The 23,182-nt window shown below is 51.5% G+C and overlaps 1 protein-coding gene across 1 annotated transcript; it reads left to right on the top strand.

The window, feature by feature from the left end:
* The first annotated feature begins 4,416 nt into the window (after positions 1–4,416).
* On the top strand, positions 4,417–13,064 carry Snai3 (snail family transcriptional repressor 3). The gene is made up of 3 exons (XM_028880843.2): positions 4,417–4,588; positions 8,722–9,327; positions 10,473–13,064. Exons 1-3 carry the CDS (start codon positions 4,513–4,515, stop codon positions 10,652–10,654), a joined length of 864 nt encoding a protein of 287 aa, XP_028736676.1. The 5' UTR covers positions 4,417–4,512; the 3' UTR covers positions 10,655–13,064.
* The last annotated feature ends 10,118 nt before the right edge of the window (positions 13,065–23,182 follow it).

Here is a 23,182-nt window from a genome sequence, read left to right as displayed (position 1 = left end):
GGAGGGGATGAGGAAGAACCACACTCGTCTGCTCCTGCTGTTACTAGGAGCAGAAGCAAGGGGCAGGAAGGGGTCCCTTTCCCGTGTCCCACATGACTAGCTACTTTTTGAGTACATGGTTCCCACTTGCCTGGATGGATGATAATTAAACCTACCACAGGTTAGCCAGGTGTGGTGGCGCACACCTTTAACCCCAGCACTCGGAGGCAGAGGCAGGTAGATCTCTGTGAGTTTGAGACCAGCCTGGTCTACAAAGTGAGTTCCAGGACAGCCAGAGGTGTTACACAGAGAAACCCTTTCTCCAAAAACCAACAACAATAAAACAAAACAAACAAAGCCCTAACCCACCACAGGCAGAGCTATCTCTGAGTGAACAGAAACAAAGGCAGGAGGTGTCGATCTTATCATTTGCACATACCTCCCCAAATGGGTCCATTATTTAACCTAGAACACTCCACCCCGTGATGAAATTTAGCCCATACTCTCTCTTTCTGGGCTTGTAGAACTCCTGATTCCTTTCTTTGATTCAGTCCATGGAAACCCTAAGGCTACCTTTCAAGGCTGTAGGATGGGATGTGACAGACACCTCCTGTGCCCAGGAGGGCTGACCCCCTTCTCCGCTGTGACTGGGCTTTGAGGGTAGCTAGCCCTTTAGCTAAGCCATGAGGCAGCATCCACCTGAAGGTACTACCTAGTCTTCTTCCCCCGTTGGTCTTGGCACCTGCAGATGGCTTCACATCTAGGAGTCTCTGGAGGGACATCAGGGTAAATAAACCCCAAGGAGGGCAGGAAACCCAGACAAGGCAGATGTCAGTAGACCCATACCCAGGTGAAGCAGTCTTAGATTCAGAAAGCAGCCAACCATTCCCTTGTATTTTCTGGGGGGAAAAAAATCTTAGGAGACAAGTAGCTAGAATCAGCAATCCTAGTGGGATACCCCTTAGAACAGAGGGGGCGCCACTCTTCTTGAGAGCATCACACACAAACCTAGTGCCATAAAGTCTGCCAGAGGGAGGAACAGAATAGTCTCCCCAGGCTGTGAGCAAATCAGCACAGTGTCTGCAATCAGGTAGTCCCTGTCCTGAGATGTGGCTCACCTCTAAGCTGAAAGACCAGCAAGCTAGGCCCTTTCCCCACCTTGGACGACTCCAGGAATAGTAGAAGCTACCTGGGTCTCCCCTGTCACCCACCCACACACTCAACCATCCTCCCCCAGCCCATGACGCCCTGCGGCATCCAAGGCGTCAGAAGCCTGGGCTGGCAGCAACATGCCCTTAGTTTCACATTATGCAACAGCACCAGAAGCTAGCCCCCTGCTTCCTAGAAAGCACTCTGACCACAGGTTCCTGGACCTTCCTCTCAGTACAGGGATAGGTAGTCAACTAGAGGCAAAAATCAGAGCACAGGGATCCTCAGCCTCAGGGCTCTGAGGAACTGTCAGTGATCTCCACGTCTGTGTCTTAGGAGATCTGTGTGCTCCCCCACAGCACCGGAACAAACACAGTGCTGTATGATTGTGTGTGTGTGTGTGTGTGTGTGTGTGTGTGTGTGTGTGTGTGTGTGCTATACGGTTTTCAAGGCTTCAGCACTGTATGCCCCCACACCTCACTTCTGAACCAGACAACCCGTGCCCAGCTGCACTTCACCCACCCACCAGCCCGCTTGCCTGCAGGAGTCTTGCCTTCCCGTGATTCTTCAAGCACATCTGTATAGTGTGCTTGGTGCTCACCGACTTAGTGTAGGAACACCCCTGTCTGAGCTCACGAGGCCTTGGAGAAACAGTCAGAAACCACTGTTACCGTCGGATGAAAGGATTTTGGAGACCCTGCCCCCAGCTTGTCCGGGAGAGGAATGAGTGAGTGGAGCCTTCCGGCTTCCTGCTCCGCTCACCTGGAAACCACGGCATTGCAGAGGACCCAGCCCCTCGGCTGAGATGTGATGCCAGGAGAAAGGCTCCCTGTATATGAAACACCTGGGCGGGCCAGGCCTGGGTGAGAGATGGTAGCACAAAGTCCGTCACTGAGCTGCCTTCCTCTTGGGCCCTCCCCTGTGAGATGTCAGCCCTCTCTGCCAACATTCAAAACACTGGAGGAAAAGGCTTCATCCACACACAGGTGTCAAGGCCTAGTGTGGTTCACGGACTCTCTCTACAAAGGCCAAAGAATGTCTCCAACTGGGATCTCTTGGTACTGAGTGGGAAGACTGAGCCAGCTCCCTCATTCTGAGCTTTTTCTCAGGGAAGAACAGATGGGTTGGTTAGGCTGTTTGCAGACCGCACCTCCCTCGTGTGATCAGTCCAGTTCTGAACTCCAGAAACACTGAGAGACCATAGGGGAGGCTGTGGTCCTGGGGGGATGAGACACTGAGAGCAGGGGACAGTGACAGTACTGTGTCCCCCAGAGCGCTCAGCAACGCACTGTGGAGTTGAGGGCTGGGATGTGCTCATCCACAAACCTGCCATGTTGGAGCCCCCTGCTCCAACTTTTTCAGGATGCCATCTGTGCAAGTGTCATGGGATGCTGAGCTGGAGTACCACAAAGTGGTTCTCTGTGGGAACACCAGAGCGTGTTTGGAGGCCAGAAGTCCCACGTGGATGTGTGTCAGAGCTGTGAGGGGAGGTGGCAAGGACTCCCCAGCTGCTCACTGCTCAGGCCTTGGGACTCTATCCTGACTCTCGCGCTGACCCTGTACAACCCCGGTCCTAACAACAGGTGGCTCCCTACACTGTGCACACTTAAGTCTAATTACCCTCTTTGTTAGGACATTAATCATTAGATTAGAACCCAAACTAATGACCTTGTCTTGAATCAGCAACATCTGCAAAGACGGCATTTGAATCACATCGCACAGTTGTATCCCATTGAATTGACACAGTCCAACCCATGACACCCTCTCCCAGCTCACTCAGTACATTAGGGATCAAGGCATGGGCGAACCATGACTTCTCTTGTGGGCATGTTAGTGGGACCCCCAGCGAGGCAGCATTTGGAGTTGGTTGTCACTGTGATAAAGGGGTGGGTGTCTGCCTCACTGTTGTCAGGGCTGCTGGTTGTCCTGCGGCCTGCTCCACACATGCTTCTTGGGGTTGCTGGGAGCTGCATGGGACCTACAGAGCATGGCTGAAGCCTATGAGTTGATTCCCAAACCCGAGTTTCTGCTAAAGGAGGTGAATGACCAGCACAGCATGTAGGCAGTAGGTAAGGCCCGGGTATCTAAACAGCATGTCTCCCTGAAGAGACTTGTGCTGGCTGAGGCAAATCTCTTTCCCATTGGGGAGGCTTCCCACTGCAAGGGACTTAGAATTGTAAACCCTGGTAATGGAGACAACTAATCCTTCCTCCTGGGCCTCCATGGGGGCCTGTGGTTATAACTGTGAGTCACAGCTGAAGAAAGACCTTGCCCAACCACAAGGTGAGGGGCCTGAGAAGTGAGGACCTCCAACCTCCTTCAGGGTAACGGCTTGTGAATACCTCAAAGGTGGGCCCAGAACTCTTCTCGAGGCTGGCAGTTCCCCTCAGATGTGCCAGATCATCCCTCATTAAGGGTGTTAGGAGATGAGTTTGGATGATTGGCCGAAGACCACACAAGGGGTAGGTGGGAGCTGGTTCAGGAACCATAGGCCTTATCTATGCCCGGGAGGAGAGAGGTACGAAAGACTACAAATAGAACTCTTACAAGTCCAAAGAACAGGTGAATGGGCAGCCAGCAGGCATGTGTCCTCAGAGAGCCTCCCTACAGATGCCCTATTTCCACACTTTCTTACAGATCAACAAATGAGTACTCACAGCCGCATCTAACCAGCCAGAAGTGTGGGCTAGGCCTCGTTCTTTTGTCCACAGACCCCTGAGAACCTTGGTTTTCTCCTATGCAAGGAGAACGGAATGACTCCAGCTACTGTGCGCCGAATGCCAGAGTGACTCAGCCCTCTTCCCCCACTGTCTCTGAAGATTCACCTTCTCTCCCCACCTCAGCCCACAGATGCCCAGGAATGGCGTGTTATAGGGTAAAGCTCATTTCTGGCCAGACAGCCCTGCCACTCAGCCACTACCCCGAAAGTCGTAAACACCCTCATGGAGAACCTAAACCACCCGACAGGGCTGTTCCACTTCTCCAGGGCCTGGGCGGCATAAAGGATGCTGCAGAGGATAGGGACAAGCTTGTCCAAGTTGGCTTGTCACTGTCACCCAACCCTGAACTCTGCTCTTTCATCCATGGCAGGTCGATGGCCAGCCCCCGCAGGGTCGGTGCGTGACCGCGGCGCGGGCCAGCCAAGTCCCGTGGGGCAGACACCGCCGACCACGCGGCGGGTTCCCCGCCCGCGCACCTGTCCTGGGCGTGGCTTCGCGGCCCCGCCCCGCCGCGCTCCGCGCTGGTTGGCCGAGGAGGGGCGCTATGCTAATGAACCTGACCCTTCTCGCACCTGCCGGCCGCGCTGCCCGCGGGCACCGCGCGGACCCTACACCCCGTATCCCGCTGCGGGCTCGAGATCCTGCCGCCTCTAGGGAGGAGACCATGCCGCGCTCCTTCCTGGTGAAAACGCACTCCAGTCACAGGGTCCCCAACTACGGGCAACTGGAGACACGGAGAGGTAGGGGTTGGCTGGATCTCTGTCCCCAGCTCTCAGCGCTGCAGGGAAGGAGGCAACTGGGAAGTCCTTGGGAGCTGGGTCACACCTCTCCCAGGTGAGAAGGGAAGCGGGTCAAGTTGTCCAGCACACCCAGGGACGAGGTTCCCTTCTGGGCTAAGACTAGGGCTCCCAGAGGGATGTGCTCAGGGCAACTTCTCTGCTTCGGGAGACTTGGACACACCTGGAGGCCCTTCTCCCCACTTGGAAAAGTTTCCCGAGCCCCGGGTCTGCCTGGAGCTCCTCTCCCTGTGTACTGCCAACACTACAGCTCCAGCTAAGACCCTGCGGGCCTCTCCGTGCAGGCCTGGAAGGGGCCAAACTTAAACTGTGTCCCAGGCGCTGTATACACCCACCCAGAGAAGGCCTCACTGACCACAGCCGGGAAATTTGTCCTACCCACAGAGGGTGGCTGGTGAGAAAAGACAGGACTCCCCCGACCCCTCACCCCCCACCCAGAGCATCCTACTTGGGAGTGGGGAGTTCACTGACTGAGCAAGCAGAACCTTGCTCTCCTGGTGCAGTGACCAAGGCAGAGCCACCCTCCACACACAGGCTCAGGTGTTCACCATTCCTGCTAGGCTCAAGGGCTTGAGGTCTGAGGCACCCTTAGCTCTCAGAGCCACCCTGCTGCAGTAGGTCAGAGCCATCCCCACCCAAGTGGGCAGCTCTTTGGAAAAGACCCACTAGGGACATGCGCAGAGCCTGGTGGGTACCGTGGATCTCAGGGCTCAGGCCAGCACCCCTGAGTCTTACCCAGAACCCCAGTGTGTGTGTGTGTGTGTGTGTGTGAGGGGGGGGGTCCTTGGATCAGACCCCGTCAGCCATGCTGCCACTAGGGGGTGCTATCTAGGACCCTGCTCTTCAGGGAACATTTTGAATTCAATTTGATGCGTCACCACTTGTAATTTTGTGACAGAAGAGAAACTACTAGAGTGGCTAAAAGTCTCCTTTTAGTTGGGGGGGGGGTCTCCTTACGGAGGAGGTGGAAAGTTGTATTTCCAGTGAATGTGGTGTTTCTCTTGGGCTAAGGATGCAATCGGTGCCTCATACACGGTTAGTCAAGCACTAGACCATGGAACCACACCTCTAGCCTCAAGCCATAGCTTTCAAAGTTTAAGACCTTAGGGTGCACTCCTCCAGCACACCCCCAGCTTACCACTTGAATGAACAAGTCAGGTGCCCTGCAGGGCCGGCCCTGTTGGAGGATAAGGGGTTTTCCAGGACAGCCTTGATGCCTTTGCGTTCCCTCTTGGCTTTCCCGGGACCCCATGGTCCCAGTGACTCTCTTCCTATCAGGGTGTTACCCTAGAATAAGACCTGAGGTGCTGAGGTTGGGGCCCCTGCCTCCTCTTAAGTAAATGCCTTTTAGGGGCCTCAGAGATTCCATGAGCCAGAGAGCACTGAGACCCTCATCTTCCTGGAACCTCCCCCACCCCAACCCCCACCACCGCCATGGGTCCCTTTCCTCTGCCTGTGGAGTGGGCCCGGAACACAGACAGGGTTTAAATCTGGTCGTGCCTGCGTCTCAGCTGTAGAGATTTGCCTGCAGGCAGGACCCCAGTGAAACTTTCCAGGATGGTGGCCCCACTCTGTTGTCCAGAACTCTACTGAGAGTCTCTTAGCTATCCTGCTCTCTCCTCCCCTAATTCGGAGTATGATATGCTGGCTACATAGTTAGGGGAATGTGTGAAAGAGCTCAGGTGTGGGGAGAGTAAAGGGTTTAACTTTCTGGTTCTCCACATCCTCACCAACACTGGCTGGTGTCTTTTTTCTTAAGTTCTAGCCATCGTTGTACTAAGAAGGGGTATCTTAACGTGGTTTTAATTTGCATTTTTCTGTTGTCTAACGATGTTGGGCATTTTCTTGTGTGATTATTATTAATAATAATATTATTATTATATTAAGTGTGATTGCCCACTTGTATATCCTTTTTAAAATGTTAGTCTTTTGGTTATTATTTGTGGGTGGGTGTGGACTCGTGCGTATCATGGCATGTTCATGGAAGTCAGAGCATACCATGCAGGAGCCACCATCTCCTCTGATCATGTGGGTCAGGACAAAACTCAGGCTGTCAGAGTTCGCTGCAAACATGTTTACCTGCTGAACCACCTTGCCAACCTCCCTTGTGTATTGTCTTTGGAGAAATAGATATTCCTATATTACACACACACACACACACACACACACACACACACACACACACTATTTTTGAGAGGGGATGTCCCGTGTATCCCAGGCTAACCTTGAACTCTATGTAGCTGAGGACGACTTTCAACTTCTGGTCATTCTGCTTCTACCTCCCTAACTAGGATTACAAGTGTGCAATGCTACACCCAGTTTGGAGAAGGCGCCCAGAACTTCTTGTGCGCTAGGCGAGCACTACCAACTGGGCTATGCTCGCACCCTTTCGTGCCTGTTTTTAAATCGTGCTGTTAGACTTTTCATCGTGAAGCTGATGACACTTTCTTTGTACGTATACTAGATTCTAATCAAGCATTTTTGTTGTTTTTCACTAAATATAGTGGCTGCCCCTTAAGCAATGGCTGTCCTAATCAGCAACTACAACCCCACAGCTACCAGCAACCGTCAGCCACAGCCGGCAGGAATTCTGTTCCCTCAGGCACCAGCTCTACCACATTTGCCGAAGGGAACTTTATCTAGATCTCTCTCCCTCTAAAGAACTCAAGATCCAAAGGTTAAGGTGAAATTCTGCTCGCTCAGAGAGGCCGAATAGCAAGTAGCTCACCTCCTCTCCTTGCTCACATCTCCCCAAAACCCAGCATCCTTCTGCTTGGCCCCCACTTAAGAACCCCAGCTGCACATGGTTCCTCCCTACCACTTCCTGTCAGCTAGTTGCTGATTCAGCCTCCTGGCTGCAGGTTAATTTTATTTAGTCAAACAAATGTCACACATCTTTACATCGTTAAACAAACGTCCCACAGCATAAACAGATATAACACATTTTAAATTAATATTCCACAACACATTTCATTTGGGACTCTCCCCTCCCAACCTGTGGACAGCCACTTCTACCCAAAGCCTATGTCATCAAGGCAAAAACAAGGGTAGAGATTTGTCTGAGCACATGTAGAAGAAGTGGATGAAGGGCTGATTGGTGGGTCTGTCTTTGGAGAATCCAAAATTTGCCTCTTATTTGCAGCCTGGTCTCTTTGCGTGGGGGAGGGATACTGGCATTATTTAATTAAACACATGAAATTCTGGCCACAAATGCAGGAGCCACAACCAAAAGACACACAAAGCGGGGACTTAGATCTGATGCTGCCTAGTAGAGCAGCAGCCACCAGCTCCAGCCACTTGCCTGGCTGGGCATGTTCATGCATGTTGACAAGTAGCAAGTATGTGCTGTGCAGTGGCCAGGGATGTGTCTGAGCACGGCATATCATGACACACTCAAGCAGACGCCACAGGGGTGGCTGACGCCACTGGAGGCTAATTGCTGTGGGGGTGGGTGACTGGTTTTTGTTTTTTTTAAACCAGGTTCCTTTTGTTCTGAGCTCATCTGTGTGGGAGCCTAAGGGTGCTAGCCCCAGCTGCTGCCCACTGTCCAGATGTGGGACTGGGTCTCCTTAGACAAGCTGCCCAGACGCAGACTTAGAGCAAGGACTCCTGTGAGGAGCTGATTCTTGGGGTGTCCTAGGTAGCCCAGGCTGGCTCAGACTTAAAACCCTCCTGACTTATTCTCCTGAGTGCTAGGTTTGCAGGTGTGTACCACCATGCCTGGATGCTCGACTGTTTATGTTCCTAGGCCCTGGAGGTCCTAGGAGATAGTTCCCTTTCTTCATTTTAGACAAGGAAGTTCAGTTCATGTTCTAGTGTCCGGACTTGTCTAGTTCATGCATTCCCCAGCTTTTGCCTCCCACCTTGCATGGATGGACCAGAGCAGTAGGAGAAGGTGGGGAAGCTTGGTTCTCTGGGTATGATGGGTTCGTGGTAGGCACTTGTAACCCTGGCTTCCTGCTGGCTGCTGATAAGACAGGCCAGACTGCAGTTAGGTAAGTGAGCAGAAGTTTGGAAGCCAGGCCTTATGGCCTCATTTCTCACGATGTATTCTCTCTCCCTCACTGCCCTTCTAGAGGCTAATGGCTCCGGCCCTGCCTGTGAGGAGCCGGTGGGATCCTGCCACCTTCCAGATGAGGAGGCCCCTTCCTCTCCTCGTGACCCTCTGCAGCCCTGGGACAGCACGTCTGCCGTCGCCTGCATCTCTCGGCCTCTTCTGTCACACCCTGGGGAAGCCCTGGGAGCCTCTGGGCCCAAACCCCAGGAAACCGGCTGGGTGGGCCCTCGGGCTGGCCAGGCCCCCAGTGTTCCCCTCAAAGACAGTTTCAATCTGCCCTCACTGTTGGTGCTGCCCACACGATGGCCCCCAATCCTGGGCCCAGATGGAGCTCTAGATAAACAGCTAAGGGCCGAGGGAACATCGCGAGTCCCAGGTAGTTTTGAATGCATCCACTGCCACAGGCCCTATCATACGCTGGCCGGCCTGGCCAGGCACCAGCAGCTGCACTGCCACCTGTCGGCTGGGCCTGCCTTCACCTGCAGGTACTGCGACAAGGAGTATGCCAGCCTGGGGGCCCTCAAGATGCACATCCGCACCCACACGCTGCCCTGCATCTGCAAGGTATGCGGCAAGGCCTTCTCCAGGCCCTGGCTGCTCCAGGGCCACATCCGCACCCATACAGGTAGGATGGGCAAGGCTGCAATCCAGAAAAGGGATACAGGTTGGGGAAGGGGCTGGACCATCATTGGCAGGGTCCTTGCACCTCGTGCAAATGCTGACAGACAGCTCCACAGATGAACACCACAGACATATCCTCTCAAGGTCCTGAGGCCAGAAACCTGAAATCCAGGCCTGGCCAGGCCACATTCTCCCCAAAGATTATAGGAATGCCACTTACTTGCCTCTCTTGTCTCCTGGAGGCCGCCTTACTCACTGGCAACTGACCACATCTGTGTCTCTGCCCCAGATGTCCACCTAACATCTTCTCCTCATGTGTCTGTCTGTATCTCTGCTGTAAGGGGAAGGAGACCCCTGCAAGTCATGAAACCAGGGTCCACCCAAGTGGTCTCATCGTAACTCAAGTCATCTTTGCAGAGGCCTTCTTTCTGAGCAGGGAAGCTGTCAGGGAGCAGGTGTCTCTTGAAAGATGGGACTGAGGATTGCAAGGCTCCAGTGGAGCCTGTCCCCACGTTTGGTGGCTTCAGGGCCAGCGAAGTGTGTGAAGGTGAGGAAGCCTGGCCACTGTGGAGACTCCAACAGGAAGGGCAGGCTCTGGATTTGGAGAGCTGTAACCAGCTAGGATATAAGTGCCCTTTGTGGCCTGCAGACCAGACAGACAACACTCAATGACTCCCTCCCCTTCCACTTGGAAGGGTTATCCTGGAAGCCAAGGTCCCAGCAGAAAGATTTTGTCCCAATCCTTGGTGGCCCTGATTGGAGATGGTGCCTGTGTCCAGGAGTATGGCTTACTCCATCCAGCTCTGCCCTCACAGTGGCTCAATATTATGCTGGCCAGTGGCCAGGAAGGGCTGCCAGAGGCTCCCAGTACTTCTCATGGTCAGAACTGAGCAGCCAGGGCTTGGTAGAGACAGAGGAGCAGCCACACTGTGCCTTTGCCTCAGAAGAGCCTCTGATACTGCGATTCTGCCCAGAGTGACATTCTGGTTGTCCAAAGGGCTCTGACCTTGGGTGCTAGGGCTGTGATGAGCATTTGGAGGGCAGAGGCAAGTTACTCATTAATAGACAGGGACATTTCACCTTTGGCCACCGTCTGTGGGATTGTCCTGGCTGTGGTCACTCACCTGACTTCCCATCTTCCTCCCACAGGTGAGAAGCCCTATACTTGTCCTCACTGCAGCAGGGCCTTTGCTGACCGCTCCAACCTGCGGGCTCATCTGCAGACCCATGCTGGTACCAAGAAGTACCGTTGTACTGTCTGCTCCAAGGCTTTCTCCCGCATGTCTCTCTTGGCACGGCATGAGGAAGCTGGCTGCTGTTCTGGCCCTTAGAGGCACAGCAAGGTGGAGGGACCAAGACTGACTATATTCTCAGTGGCTCTGTCATCCAGGACAACCAGAGGAGGCAGGGCCCAGCCTACTGTTGCCCGTGTCCAGCCAGAACGAAGAAGCCCAGTGGAGCCTTGAGGCATCTTTCCCACAGGCCTACATTCAGAGTAGATGTATCACCACCAGACTCACCAAAACAAGAACCAACAGTTTCATGTTCAGCTTGACCTGTCTGCTGGACCTATTCCAAGAAGGAGAGACTGTTGGGAAGTGGCTAACACTGGACAAATCCCACCATGACACCAGTGAGCCTGGCCACCTGGGTCCCTCTGTGTGCAACTTAAAACGATCATTTTTACTTGAGGAGAGCACAGTGTCTGTATAACCTTGGGAAGCACAGCTACCTCTCAGCCAGCCTCACTTGCCTTTGCCCTTGGGTTGGAGACACATTTTCTCTTACCCCTTATGTGCACCTGCATTCGCACACATGAGCACGCATATGTCCTGGCTCCTCCCCCTGAGATGAGGCAGGGCCAGGGAGGATTGGGCTGATGCCAGGTCCTGCCTCATCTCCATTGTCCTGCTTGGAGCTGGCCTCAGTGACTGCTTAATGTCTCAGGAGAGCAGCCGTGAGGTAGTGAATGAAGAGCCTCCACACTCAGGCCTCCTCTATTGAGCCTTGAAGTCTGGAGTCTTTACCAGTCCACTTGGATCTGTGGAGAGGCAGAATTCTCCAAGGGCAATGGGATTTCAGATAACATGGGCCTTTCTGGGCACAGAGCAGGCAGGAGACTGAGGGCATCTTGTGGGAGCATTTCAGAGCCCTGTGAGGCTGGGGCCTTCACTGGAAATGGAACCTGAGAGAGAAGCTGCATGAAGTGGCTTGGCCTGGAAAATGAAGCTGAGCCTACAACTCACACCAGGGTTAAGGGCCCGTGGAGGATGCTTGGACAGGACCAAGGCTGAGAACTGGTAGGAATACTATATGCAGCTGAGTAGCATCCTGAGCATAGAACAGGGAAGGACTTGCTTCTTCCACTGGATCTGATTGACTCTAGTTGGCATTTGGACAAAGAAAGGAATCCCACAGAGTCCGCAAGAGAGAATTCTTGACACCTTCTTAGGTAAGAGGCTATCGGGCAATCCACTTCTGGCCCAGAACAAGGGACATGAGCCAGCATCCTTTGTTCAGGCTCAGTAACCAAGGCCCAGCTTCTTCTGAGCTTCCAGGAGCCTGCTAGAAAGCCCATGGGTCATGCAGGTACCTTTACCTCTGATTTTGCAGCTGCTTCAGGCCAGGCTCGGTAATGAGCATCTGGCTGTGGTTTGCTAGTGTGAGGGGTAGCTCCCTAAGAGGCCTTAGGGACCTCCCAAAGGAAACTTAATCTATTTGGAGAAAGTCTCAAACAGTCTCAGTCTATAACCCACATTGGCCTTGAGCTCACAGCAGTCCTCCTGCCTCAGCCTCCCAAGTGCTGGGATTATAGGGGTGAACACCATTTCTGGCTTAGGAATGTTACCTTGAGGTTGGGCTTCTACACCAGGGGCGGCTACAAATGCATAAATACCCCGCCCAGTCTCCCGTGAGAAAGATGGCTGCAAGCTGACTCCAGCTGGTGGAGGGACACACGAGATAGACACACTCATGTCTTCAGACCAAGAGCACTGCCTTCCAGGGGGATGGGTAGGAACTGGACACGAGGGTATCCTCTGAATGGAAAAGCACCCACCAAAAGTTCTGGAGGCCAGAAGTCCCAGCCCAAAGAGACCTTCAGGGCGGAGGTGAATCTTGTCTTTGGCTTGTAGGAAGAGTTCCTCCGTTTCTGCCTTGGCCATCACACTGCCCTGTCCTGTGAGTCTCTCCAGAGTGACCTTATCTTAACATCTGCGAAGATCCACTTCAGGTTGCAGTCTAAGGTTCTAGGGGTTAGGATTTTGACATGGATTTGGAATGGAGGAGTGCTGTTCAGCCCAAACATCCGAGAACGTGTGTTGACAAGTCACCTTCCCTGTGACTGACCCTCACTCTTAGAGCAAGGCAAAGGGGTCTAAATGATCCCTTCTCAAAAATCCACACAGGACCATGGGTTAGTCAATTACCTGAAATAGCTTCAAAGGTTGGGTAAGAACCCCCCCCCCCGCCTCCTCTTCATCTCTCTGTCAAAGCAAAAGAAGGAACCTTGTCCCCAAATGTCTGGCCCTCTGTAAGCAGAGGGGCCCTCGGAGCTCTAACCAACATGAGCCTGGATTTCTCACAGGAGCGCTCTTTTAAAATAGCATCCAGATGCCCAGAGGAAGCTATATTGTAGATTGTGTCCTATTTCTGGTTTCTCATGTCTAAATGGGGCTGCCGCACCTGTCGGCATGAAGCAGGGAATCTCACAGCCTAAAATAAAGTGGAATGTTTTCCCCCTTTGGTTCCAGCCCATGGAAAATGCTCTTGTATTTATATCTGGGCTGTTGGAGGGCTGAGGTAGCAGAGGGTGGGGGCTGGCAGAGGAGCAGGAGGAGGGCACCTGCCAGGGAACTGATACGGGATGAATGGAGGACTTTCCACTCGGCAGGCCAGGCCGAAGTCAGGCCACAGCGGCCGAGCGGCCCCGCCTGCAGACACCTGTGCCTGCTCAGCCAGCCTGGCGCTCCACGGCTTCCTCCTCCAAAGTCTCTCCTTATTTTACACAGCACAGCAAAGGAACTGAGGGGGTTGACTTCTCACTTGATTTCTGGCCCAGTGCCTGACCTGCAGAACGAGGGTCAGGGAGTTGGGGAGGGGGTCCCCACAACGTGCTTGGCCAGCCTCTTTTTTTTTTTTTTGTCTTTCCTGTCTGTCCCCTTCTACCAAATTACTCTTCAAAGCCCCTCATTTCCAGGAGGGTCTTTTTTATTTTTTATTTTATTTTTGGTTTTTTGAGACAGGGTTTCTCTGTGTAGTTTTGATGCCTGTCCTGGATCTCCATCTGGCCTCAAACTCACAGCTCTGCCTCCCAAGTGCTGGGAATTAAAGGCGTGCACCATCACTGCCCAGCTCTCAGTAGGGTCTTTTGAGAAACCTGGTCATTTTGTTAGAGCCATTCTCCAAAGTATGAGCAGGGGACGAGGAGGGACATGGGTCCAGGAGAGTTGGAAAGCAGGTAATTTAGTCACGGCCCAATTGTGTCTATTGAAAGCAGAGGCCTCTAAGCTCACTGATGAACAAGGTAAACATATAACATCTGTAAGCTGGCTCCTCTGAAGTGCTGGCCATTCTCCCCGTGTGCGGCTGTTTGTTCACAGGACAGGTACCTGCAGAGAGAACGTCTCAGGTCTGAGGGTCTCCACTGCTCTTCCAGTCAGGGTGGAAATTAAAGATCATCCTTGGCTTTCTGGAAACAGGTGTATGAGGGACAGCAGGCCTCTGGGTGACCCAGTCCTTCTCCGCATAACCTGCTGAAAGAAGCCTGTTCAGAAAGCCAAAGAGGTGCTAAGGTTATGGCTTTTGCTTCCAAAAGCCCGGTGGATTCTATAAATATCATTTTGGCCTTGGAATATTCTAGGGGCTTCTCTAGATGCTTGAAATAGCTCACTTGTTACTATCTATACTCAGAGCACCCATTCCTGGCCACACCCACATGGCTAAGTATAGCTCTCTGGCGAAGCCCGATGGAACACAAGTTTCCAGGGTGCTGCGGCTGTGGAACATCCAAGGAGAGTGCATGGCTGCTGAGGTAAGCAGCCACACCCTTCCCGCCCAGCCCTGAACATCCAGTGTCTGCTGAGTTAGTCCTATGGCTGGCTTCTCCATATCTACAAGAAACGCTGGCACTGGAGACATGGATTAGGAGTTAAGACAGACACGTCAGGCACCTTACAACCACCTGGAACTCCAGCTCCGGGGATCCAACGCCCTCTTCTGGCCTCCATGGACACCCACACACATGTGGCATATAGACACACATATGTAAAAAAGAATCCTTAAACCGGGCAGTGGTGGCCCACACCTTTAATCTCAGCACTTGGGAGGCAGAAGCAGGCAGATTTCTGTGAGTTTGAGACCAGCCTGGACTACCGAGTGAGTTCCAGGAAAGGCACAAAGCTACGCAGAGAAACCCTGTCTTGAAAAAACAAAAACAAAAAACAAACAGGGTTGGAGAGATGGCTCAGAGGTTAAGAGCACCGACTGCTCTTCCAGAGGTCCTGAGTTCAATTCCCAGCATCCACATGGTGGCTCACAACCATCTGAAATGAGATCTGGCGCCCTCTTCTGTGTTCATAATAAATAAATAAATAAATAAATAAATAAATCTTTAAAAAAACAAACAGAAAAGAATCCTTAAACCAGGTGGTGGTGGCCCACACCTTTAATCCCAGCACTCGGGAGGCAGAGGCAGGCAGATCTCTGAGTTCGAGGCCCGCCTGGGCTCCAGTTCTATGTCAGGAATAAGAACACATCTAAGGCCCAGGTTTATCCTTGGCTCTGAATTTTATATCTTATTTATATATCTCTAGCTGGGGATATAGCTTAGTGGTAGAAGACAGGCCTAGCATGACTGAAGACCCAGGGAAAAGAAAAAAGGGAAGGATAAATGGATCCTTAGGGCATTTAAACCACAGTATGACTGTACCTTAAACTCTGTTAAGACATAGTTCTGCTCCTTAAAGACAGTGGTCACTCTAAAAGGCCAGATCCCATACCCTGAATAAATCAGGTCATACCTCCCTGCAGCTCTCTTTGGGACAGAGCTAAGAAGTAGTCTGTTAGCTGAGCAGTGGTGGCGCATGCCTTTAATCTCAGCACTTGGGAGGCAGAGGCAGGCAGATCTCTGAGTCTGAAGCCAGCCTGATTCACAGAGCAAGTTCCAGGATGGCCAGGGCTGCATAGAGAAACCCTGTCTTAAAACACACACACACACACACACACACACACACACACAAAGAAGTAACCTGTTGTTTGCCTGCACGTATATCTGTGCACTACATGTGTGCCTGGTGCCCATGGAGGTCAGAAGAGAGCCTCAGATCTCCTGAAATTGGAGTTACAGATAATTATAAGCCACCACGCAGAAGCTGAGAATCGAACCCTGATCTTTAGCAAAAGCAACAAATGCCCTTAACTGCTGATCCATCTTCCCATTTGACAGCTCTTAATTTAAGACACCTGCCTCCTCCATACTCTTTGTCTTGCATCCTATGTTGAACTAAATCATGTGATGTGAATCCCACCAATTCCCCAAAACTCTGACACTTGTTTTGGTGATTGCCTAGGACATCATTCTGGGGAGTCACTCAAGCTCTCTCTGCCCCCCTCCTTCTCTCTCCCTCCCTCCATCCACCCCTCTCTTTCTCCCTCCCTCCTTATCTTCTGTTGCTAAAATTCCTTCCCTTTGGAAGACAGAAGCAGCATTTACCCGACTTCTATGATCCCAATAACAAACTAAGGTACTGTGCCATCAGATGACTTCCCTGTGGATTTATAGATGGAGACCCCTTCCCAAATTCTTCCCCCACAAGTATACCCTCTAGCCCTAGCCAGAGACCCCAGTCACATGCAGATAAGGCAAACTTGCTTACAATTTGTTGGGAGGGATGGTTTGATCCTCAGGTGATGTTCTCATGACCCTTCTTGCCCCCTCCTTCCAAGAGTGATGGTCAATAGTCAACAAGGCCAGCTTTGATGATCTTCGGCTATAATAGTAAAAACTAATGTAGGGAAGCACTTTATTTATTGGGTGCATCATTTAAGAAACCAATGGCAGTTGTCTCTCCACTGGTGCCCATGACTTCCTTAGTGATGGTGTTTTGTCTAAGGTTCCAGTACCAGATGTGAATTTCCTCCTCTGGAAGGGCATGAAGGCCATTCAGAAACTTGGGGGGCTGTTTGTTTTGTTTCTATATGTAGCTCTGGCTGTCCTGGAATTCTCTATGTAGACGAAGCTGGCCTGGAACTCACAGAGATCCACCAGTCTCTGCTTCCCGAGTGCTGGGATTAAAGGCGTGTGCCAGCACACCTGGCTTAGAAAGGTTTATTCACAACCACTTGGGCCACTGTTGCACTAGCTGGCACACTGTGAAGCATGCCGGTCCACAACTGAGTAGGACTTTTGGTCCTAGTCCTCCTCAGCATCCTTAGCAGCAGCTTCTGGCACCCCGGAGCTAGCTGGCAGGGAGAAGACACTGCCAACTGAGTCCTAACTTCATTTCTCCAAGTCCTGCGACCAGAGCATAAAATGTCTTCAGCAATAAGGTCTTACCCTTTGGTTCTGAAATACAACCAGCAATTGTGGTAATAGGTGTTATCTTTCTGGGGCCTCTAAGGCCTCTGTAGCCAACAACCGCTAAGGAGGTAATCCCATCACTGACTGGCACTGGGTTCTCAATCAAGAACTTTATGGGCTGGGCGTGGTAGTATACATCTTTACTTGGGAGGCAGAGGCAGGAGGGTCTCTGTGAGTTAAGGATGTCCTGGTCTACATAACATGTTCTAGACCAGTTAGAGCTATATGGTGAGAACCTGCCTCAGACAAAACAACACAAACAAACACACACACACACACACACACACACACACACACACACACACACAAAACCAAAAAAAAAAAAAACCCACAAACCATCCACACACAAAACCCAGAAAAACAAAAACAAAAAAACATGGTTTCAGGCAGCATCTGTTTCCTCTCTTACAAGATACCTCCCTCCCATTTACTCCTTAACATTTACAGACCCAAGTTATTGCAGGCTTGTCTTAATCACCTTGGTGGGCAGCGTCTGCACCTTACCCAGCCATAAAGCTCCCAAGAATGTCACGCACGGCTGAACCTGGCTCTCGAACCCTTTTGAACTGATTTCGCACACTTGCTCCTTCAGGTGCACCCACATATCTCAAATGGATTTCCAAGTCTGCAAACCACCCAACGATTAGTGGGGTTACAAGGGTAACCCTGGCAAAGCCCTCTGAAAGCCATTTTAAGTGCTGGGTCATCACAGAAGTTCACAGCTAATAAGACAGCAAGGTCAAAGGTAAGCAAGGTCTAACACAGCATGGGAAGATTCCACACATTAGAATCAATCGCCTCCTCCAGAGATCAAGGTTGGGTACAATTGTGTGGATAGGAGGCACTAAATTAGCTCTCCACAGTCCTCAATCTCCATCCTTCCGCCTCCATATGCTGAAGCCCCCTGTGCAGCCTCCCTGTGTCTCCCCACCCCTGATGAACCCAGTGGGGCTGGCTCAGGTTGTTCAGCTCTACCCAGGGCCGAGTGGCCCCACCCATGCCTTGCTCTCCCCTGCTCCCAGCTCCCTGGGTCTAAGGGGCTCTCCATCGTTGGCACTGCTGTATCAGCAGCTGTTGCTTCTGCATCTGCCACCCCTGGCTACTGGAGGAGGTCATGGCTGGGTAGACAGTCTTGACCTTTTTGTAACTTTTTGCAGGAGGGACATGTACCCTGATTAGTCAGGGGATAGAATGCCCACCCCTGGGTCAAGCTTGCTCTTCTCCACCTGTATGATTTTATCACGATGCCTTTCGTAGATTGCTCCTCATGCTTCAGAGCCTTCCAGCAGCTTCTTAGTACAGAATTTGTCTTTTTGTCGATTTTTTTCCTTAGAACTCAGGCAATTCTGGACTCATTTGCTCCAAATAACCCAGCTAGATCTCTTCCTATAATTTGCTTCTCTTTTATCTCCTCTAGGCCAATCTCCCACTTCACTAACACTCTACTATACTAGCCTAAGACACTTCCCTTCTTCATAAAGATCCTACCCCACCAAGGGGCCAGCAAAGACAGCAAAGCTCCAAGCCAGATTCAAGGTCCCTGCTGAGTCCAGTTCTTCCTTAAGTATCAGTGAACACTGTCCTCTCAGGCCATGTGTACCATACGCTGGGTACCACACGCTGCTTCCCTCATATCTAGTTCCCTAAGTAGCATCTAACTCTATTCTCTACTGTCCTCCAGCCCTGACATCCACGAGAACCCCCATGCCAATGGCCAAGGGTCTTGGTTAATGTTTCTATTGCTGTGATAAAAACACTATGACCAAAAGCAACTTGGGGAGGAAAGTGTTTATTCGGCTTGAGACGCCAAGGCAGGAACTCAAACCAGGCAGGAATTTGGAGGCAGGAGCTGATACAGAGACCGTGGAGGGGTGCTGCTTACTGGTTTGCTCCTTGTAGCTTGCTCAGCCTGCTTCCTTATAACCCAGGACCACCAGCCAGGGGGTGGCCTCACCCACAATGAAATTGCCTGTTTCCCCCATCAATTGCTAATTAAGAAAATGCCCATAGCCTGCTGGTGGTGGCAGTGCATGCCTTTAATCCCAGCACTCCAAAGGCAGAGGCAGGCGGATCTCTATGAGTTTGAGGCCAGCCTGATGTATAGAGTGAGTTCCAGGACAGCCAGGGCTACACAGAGAGACCGTGTCTCAAAAAAGAAGAGGAGGAGGAGGGGGAGGAGGAGGGGAAGGAACTGCTCTAGTGCCCTACAGGCTGGCCTGCCTGCAGCCCAGTGCTTACGGAGGCATTTTCTCCACTGAGGTTCCCTCCTTTCGGGTGACTGTAGCATGTGTCAGGTTGACACAAAACTATCTCTAATGTCTCGTCTGAGCCAGCCCATCAGGGACGGATTCTTATTACCCTCTGCACTATATCCAAGAGGCACATTACCACAAGCCACATGGATGGAAAGCCATGTCAAGATTCCCTCTTCAGGGCCGGGCGGTGGTGGCGCAAGCCTTTAATCCCAGCACTCGGGAGGCAGAGCCAGGCGGATCTCTGTGAGTTCGAGGCCAGCCTGGGCTACAGAGTGAATCCCAGGAAAGGTGCAAAGCTACACAGAGAAACCCTTCAGATGCTCTACCCTTTTCTTTGTTGTTAGTTTTTGGTTTGGGGATTTTTGTTTGTTTGGGTTTTTGTTTCCCCCACCCAGTTGATTTTTTTGGTTTTTTTCAAGACAGGGTTTCTCTGTGTAGCCCTGGCTTTCCTGAAACTAACTCTGTAGACCGGGCTCGCCTCAGACTCACAGAGATCCACCTGCCTCCGCCTCCGAGTGTGAGATTAAAGGCGTGTGTCACCGCTGCCCGGCCATGCTCTACCCTCCAGCAGCACAGCTTCAGCTGTGTCTCATCAGCCATCTCAGGGACGCCACCGCTGTTCTCCCAGAACTCATCCTTGGTTTCATTGTGTCCTGCCAGCTGGCTATGCTGTGTGGCTGAAATTCTTCCGGGGGGGGGGGGGACACATAAACAATGTCTACCCCCACTCACTAAGGGTCCCTTTGACAAACTAAGGTAAAATCCCATCAAAGCTCACTCTGGGGAACTAAGGAGTTTATTTGTCTTACTGATGGTGCAGTGGGTGAGGGGTTACAGGCAGGAGAGCGGGTGATCTTAAAGCAGCCATACTGGAAGGTCTGCACCAGCATAGATGATGACCCCTGACCTCCACCCCGGCTGTGGATGTATAGATGGAGGCCTCTCCCCTAGTCCTCTCACTTATATACTCCAGCTCCTCTCCAAGAGGTGAAGCCACATGCAAATTTGGCTGGAAGGAGTGGGTACAACTGGGACTCGGGGAAGAAGGTCAAGTGTTCTCAAGTTTGGTTCTGAAGGGCTGTGGGGAAGGAAGCAGGTCATGGCTACACACAATGTGCGTGTGTCCAACATCACCTATTGTGTATGTAAACGAGCCATGGTGGCTAATTTTATGGTTTGTAATTGTTTTTGAGACAATGTTCCAATTATCCCAGGTTGGCCTCCAATTTGCTATATAGCCGAGGATAACCTTTTACTCTTAATCCTCCTGTCTCCACTTCCTAAGTGCGGGGATTACAGATGTGTATCAAACCCCTTGTTTATCCAGTGCTGGGGATGACATGCTAGGCAAGACCTCTAACCTAAGCTGGTATACATATTTGGCCACAATTTAAAAAAAAAATTGAAAGAATTCTTTGTGATACCCGGAGAGGACCTGAAATTCACTCCAAGGTGTCTATGTAGGTGTGTTGGAACAAGCCATGTCTGTTTATTTGCTCCTTGTCTGAGGCTGCTGGCATTTCCTGCGACACCCCCCATCCCAACACACGAATAGCGTTTGCTCACTGGCCCCTTACAGGAAGTGTGGCTCACACCTGTTCTAAAGGTCATGTTGGTCACAGAGTTCAAACAAAGAAGGGCCTCTAGAGGTCACCCAGTGCGGGGGGCCTGATGTGCCAGGGCCAAAGCCCAGGCAAAGACCACACGGGGGAGAGAGAGGCAGGGGGTAGAGTCCTGCGGGCTGATGGCCAGGTACCAACCCAGAACACGGGAGGGATTAAGGACTTCTCTGCTGGCCTGGCCTAAGAAAGGAATTTTCTTCTCATGGGAGGGAGAGGAAACTCCAGCCCAGGGTAGCCCCAACGTGTCTCCTTCCCTCTTTCCTTCCCTGATGCTCACCCTAACCCCATCTTTCTTCCTCCCATGTTCTGCCCAGGCTGCACCTCCGCTCTGGGTCCTGTCCGACTTCAGCTCCTCCTGAGCACAGCGACACCTGGCAGCCTGTAGCCACCTGCTTGACCGGCTGCATGTGTTCAGCCCTGCACTGTGCTGGTTTTCACACAGGACCAGAACCCCTGGATGAAATCTGCCTCTCTCCTTGTCTCTCCAGTTGCCCAGGCCAACTGCTCTGGAAAGACGTTGACCTCTGAAAACTTCCCTGGGGACCCGAGTTCAAAGGGACAGGAACAGGGACACAGAAATCCACAAACAGTATCCTCCCCTGTTAGGTCATTTTCGAAGGTTTTCTGTCCCCAGTGCCTGGCCTGGAGAAAGGCCTGTATGGAAATCACAGCTGCACTTTGGTCCTCTCTGCTGGCCTGTCCAGGCCAAGCTCCAAGGTGCAGCAGATGGAGGCGATGCTCAGCCTTGGGTGGACTTCCCTCCCAGCCCAGTATTGAGCTGGACTCTCCTCACATCTCTTTTCCCCAAAGCCCCTTCCTTCCCGTGTGTCATACAGGTGTATCCTTGTCACACACATGACAGACACTATGACATTGATGAACAGAGAAGTGACTTCCCATTGACTCTTAGCTTTAAGCACACAGGGTTCCAGGATGATGTCAGACACTGAGGTCCTTCAGCCTGTGAGGCGGTCCTGGCCTCTGTGCCTGATAACAACACACAAGGGTTCCCGTGGGTATAACCGTTCCTTCCAGACTGAAGCATTCTATTCAATCTCTTCTCTCTTTAACTGAATGCTTTTATTTTGTAGAGACAGGGTCTCACTGTGTAGCTCCAGCTGGCCTTGAATTTGCTATGTAGACTAGGCTAGCCTTGAATTCACAAAGATCTACCTGTTCCTCTTCTTTTTTTTTTAGTTTATTTATTTGTGTTTTTTTTTTTTTTTTTTTTTTTCCTGAGACAGGATTTCTCTGTGTAGCCCTGGCTGTCCTGGAACTATGTAGACCAGGCTGGGCTTGAACTCAGAAATCCGACTCCTCTGCCTCCTGAGTGCTGGGATTAAAGACTGCTGGAAATGGAGTTACAGACAGGTGTGAACTACCTTGTGGGTTCTGGGAATCAAACCCAGGTCCTCTGTAAGAGTACTTTGACTACTGAGCTCTCTCTCTCTCCAGCCCATGGTGCAAGCCTTTAATCCCAGCATTTGAGAGACAGAAGCAGGTGGATCTCTGAATTCAAGACCAGCCTGGTCTACATCACAAGATGCAGGCCAGACATGAATATGTAAGACCAAAACTCCAGAAAAAAAAAAAAAACCAAGAATTTTTTTGCATGTTAGGCAATCACTCTACCAACTAAACCACATCCACAGCCCCACAGGAGAGTTCCACACCAGCTCAACCTTTTGTGATGGTTTCAGACAAAAACAGACACAGGGCAAGTGACAGGCAGGACTCAAGGTGCACCACCACCATCCAGCAGGTTATCTTCTTTTTAAGTATGTGTGTGTGTACAGGTGCACATGTGCATACAGGTGCCCACAGCATCCAGAAGTGGTCATTAGATACTGTGGAGCTGGAGTTACAGGCACTTGTGAGCCACCCCATGTGAGTGCTGGGAACTGAACTCTGGGCCTTTGCAAAGGCAGTACATGCTCCTAACCAGAGCCACCTCTACAACGAGAAACATTCTCTTCTATCAGGCGGTGATGGTGCAGGCTATATAGTGAGTTCAAAGTCAACAGCTGGGTTATAGTCAACAGCTGACTTTGTCTCAACAGGTAAAGACAGGGGCTGGATAAATGGCTTCCTCTGTGCCCAATGTACATCGAAGAGAAGTCTGCCTGCCACTTTCCCGAGTCTGCTTTTTGTCTGAAAACATCACAAAAGGTTGAGCTGGTGTGGAACTCTCCTGTGGGGCTATCTATCAATGTGGTTCAGTTGGTAGAGTGATTGCCTAGCATGCAGAACACTCTTGATTTTATTCTGGAGCTTTGGTCTTACATACCCATGTCTGGCCTGCAACTTGTGATGAACTCACAGAATTCCATCTGCTTCTGTCTCTCAAATGCTGGGATTGAAGCCTTGCACCATTGGCTGGAGAGATAGCTCAGTAGTTAAAAG

Source organism: Peromyscus leucopus, chromosome 5 (genome assembly GCF_004664715.2).
Source record: "Peromyscus leucopus breed LL Stock chromosome 5, UCI_PerLeu_2.1, whole genome shotgun sequence".
NCBI classification, from domain to species: Eukaryota; Metazoa; Chordata; class Mammalia; order Rodentia; family Cricetidae; genus Peromyscus; species Peromyscus leucopus.
The sequence above is the reverse complement of the archived record's forward strand: the minus strand, read 5'-3'. Positions and strand labels throughout refer to the sequence as shown.

Excerpts from the sequence above, each read along its gene's own strand:
- Snai3 (XM_028880843.2), top strand. The coding sequence starts at position 4,513 with ATGCCGCGCTCCTTCCTGGTGAAAACGCACTCCAGTCACAGGGTCCCC. Across the intron at positions 4,589-8,721 it reads GCAACTGGAGACACGGAGAG|AGGCTAATGGCTCCGGCCCT; the intron begins GTAGGGGTTGGC and ends CTGCCCTTCTAG. Across the intron at positions 9,328-10,472 it reads CCACATCCGCACCCATACAG|GTGAGAAGCCCTATACTTGT; the intron begins GTAGGATGGGCA and ends TTCCTCCCACAG.